Genomic DNA, 2,450 nt, shown 5'->3' on the forward strand with positions numbered 1-2,450 from the left:
ATGCGCGAGTGCATTTCTATCCACATCGGCCAGGCCGGTGTCCAGATTGGCAATGCCTGCTGGGAACTCTATTGCCTGGAGCATGGGATCCAGCCAGACGGACAAATGCCCAGTGACAAGACCATTGGAGGAGGAGATGATTCCTTCAACACTTTCTTCACCGAGACCGGGGCTGGAAAGTACGTCCCTAGAGTTGTTTTTATAGATCTGGAGCCCACTGTTATTGATGAAGTGCGCTCTGGGACCTACCGCCATTTGTTCCATCCTGAGCAGCTGATCACTGGCAAAGAGGATGCTGCCAACAACTATGCCCGTGGACACTACACCATTGGCAAGGAAATCATTGAAGTGGTGGTGGACAGGATCCGCAAACTCTCAGATCAGTGCACCGGACTTCAGGGTTTCCTGGTCTTCCGCAGCTTTGGAGGGGGCACTGGCTCTGGTTTAACCTCCCTCCTGATGGAGCGGCTCTCTGTTGAATACGGCAAGAAGTCCAAGCTGGAGTTCTCCATCTACCCAGCTCCTCAGGTGTCCACGGCGGTGGTCGAACCTTACAACTCCATTCTGACCACCCACACCACGCTAGAGCACTCTGACTGTTCCTTCATGGTTGATAATGAGGCTATCTATGATATCTGCCGTAGGAACCTTGATATTGATTGTCCTACCTACACCAACCTAAACAGGCTCATTAGTCAGATCGTGTCCTCCATCACGGCCTCCCTTCGCTTCGATGGTGCTCTAAATGTTGATGTGACAGAGTTCCAGACCAACTTGGTTCCCTATCCTCGGATCCATTTCCCGCTGGCCACCTATGCCCCTGTCATCTCTGCTGAAAAGGCTTATCATGAGCAGCTGTCAGTTAGTGAAATCACTAATGCCTGCTTTGAGCCAGGAAATCAGATGGTGAAATGTGACCCACGTCATGGCAAGTACATGGCCTGCTGCCTGCTGTACCGCGGCGATGTGGTGCCCAAAGATGTCAATGCTGCTATTGGAATGATAAAGGCCAACCGTAAGATCCAGTTTGTCGACTGGTGCCCAACTGGGTTCAAAGTCGGCATCAACTACCAGCCCCCGACTGTAGTACCTGGTGGAGATCTGGCCAAGGTCCAAAGAGCTGTGTGCATGCTGAGCAACACCACAGCTATTGCTGAGGCCTGGGCTCGGCTTGACCACAAGTTCGATCTGATGTATGCCAAACGTGCTTTCGTCCACTGGTATGTAGGTGAGGGTATGGAAGAGGGGGAGTTCTCTGAGGCCAGAGAGGACATGGCAGCCCTGGAGAAGGATTATGAGGAGGTCGGACTTGACTCCGTTGAGGCTGGGGGAGAGGGCGAAGGGGAAGAAGACTTTTAAGTAATTTAGCTGAACATTTGGAAAATTACTTCCTATTGATATACCCATATTTTTTATTATTATAATGAGATGCGACTGACTACATACTAAGCAAGGGGTCCTGGACAATGACGCGGCCTTGTAAACGGCAGACATAGTAATGTACCATATCATTAAATCTTAATTTCTTTAATTTATTTTATTCTAAACAAAAATGTAATGTTTGCACCTATTTTTTTATTATAATTGAAAGAATACCCACAACGTCACATGATAATGGTTGTGCCGGTTTTTCCTTTTCTTTTTTACATTACCTATTTTTTAAATAACAAATAACCTCACCACAACATCTAGTCAATGTGTACCTCTTTTTTATATCTACAGAATTTCCACAATAGAACATAATGTAATCTGTACCTTTTTTTTTTCCTACAACAGAACACTCACAGCAACACAATAAATGTTCCTTTTTGCATCCCCCTTTTTTACAATAATATCCAACGACACAACACAATATGTTTGCACCTCTTTTTTTTTTTACAACATATATTCACAACAATCACAACAGAACTATGTAAATGTTATTGCACCAATGCACCTCTTTTTTAACAGATTGTCTCCAAGTCAAGAACACAACATGTCGAAGTCTGCACCCTTTTCTCGGGCGTGTCTCTGTAGGAGGCAAGCTGTCTAGAAAAAGGTCTGTTTGTTCAGGGAACTTTTCTTTAAGAATGTTCCTAAGAAATGTATACATGACATTAATGATGTCCTTAACCGCAGCATTGTAATAGGCTATCTGTGTTAGAACTATAAATTCCATTTCCTTGCAAATTTAAAGCATGTGCCATTTGACCCTATTATACTGAACGCTAGTGGTGGACAAATTAGGCATTTAGCAGACACTCTTAAAACAGTGACTTAGAGTAAGCGAGAACAACACATGATAATACATCAAATACATAAAAAATAGAATCATACGTAAGGTAAGAACCTAACATCCGTCAGTGGAATATCTATATACATAATATGAATAAACTATGTGCATACACTATACAGTGGAATATGTATATAATGAAACTATGCGTATACATTATGCTATGTCTTCTACATGA

The 2,450-nt window shown here is 43.7% G+C and overlaps 1 protein-coding gene across 1 annotated transcript; it reads left to right on the plus strand.

The window, feature by feature from the left end:
- On the plus strand, positions 1–1,359 carry LOC308310630 (tubulin alpha chain-like; the record flags this gene model as incomplete). The annotated part of the gene is made up of 1 exon (XM_080757011.1): positions 1–1,359. The coding sequence occupies one exon, from the start codon at positions 1–3 to the stop codon at positions 1,357–1,359; it is 1,359 nt and encodes a 452-aa protein (XP_080613137.1).
- Positions 1,360–2,450: the final 1,091 nt, after the last annotated feature.

The sequence above is a fragment of the Protomyctophum bolini genome (genome assembly GCF_963924005.1).
Source record: "Protomyctophum bolini genome assembly, chromosome: 23".
NCBI lineage: Eukaryota > Metazoa > Chordata > Actinopteri > Myctophiformes > Myctophidae > Protomyctophum > Protomyctophum bolini.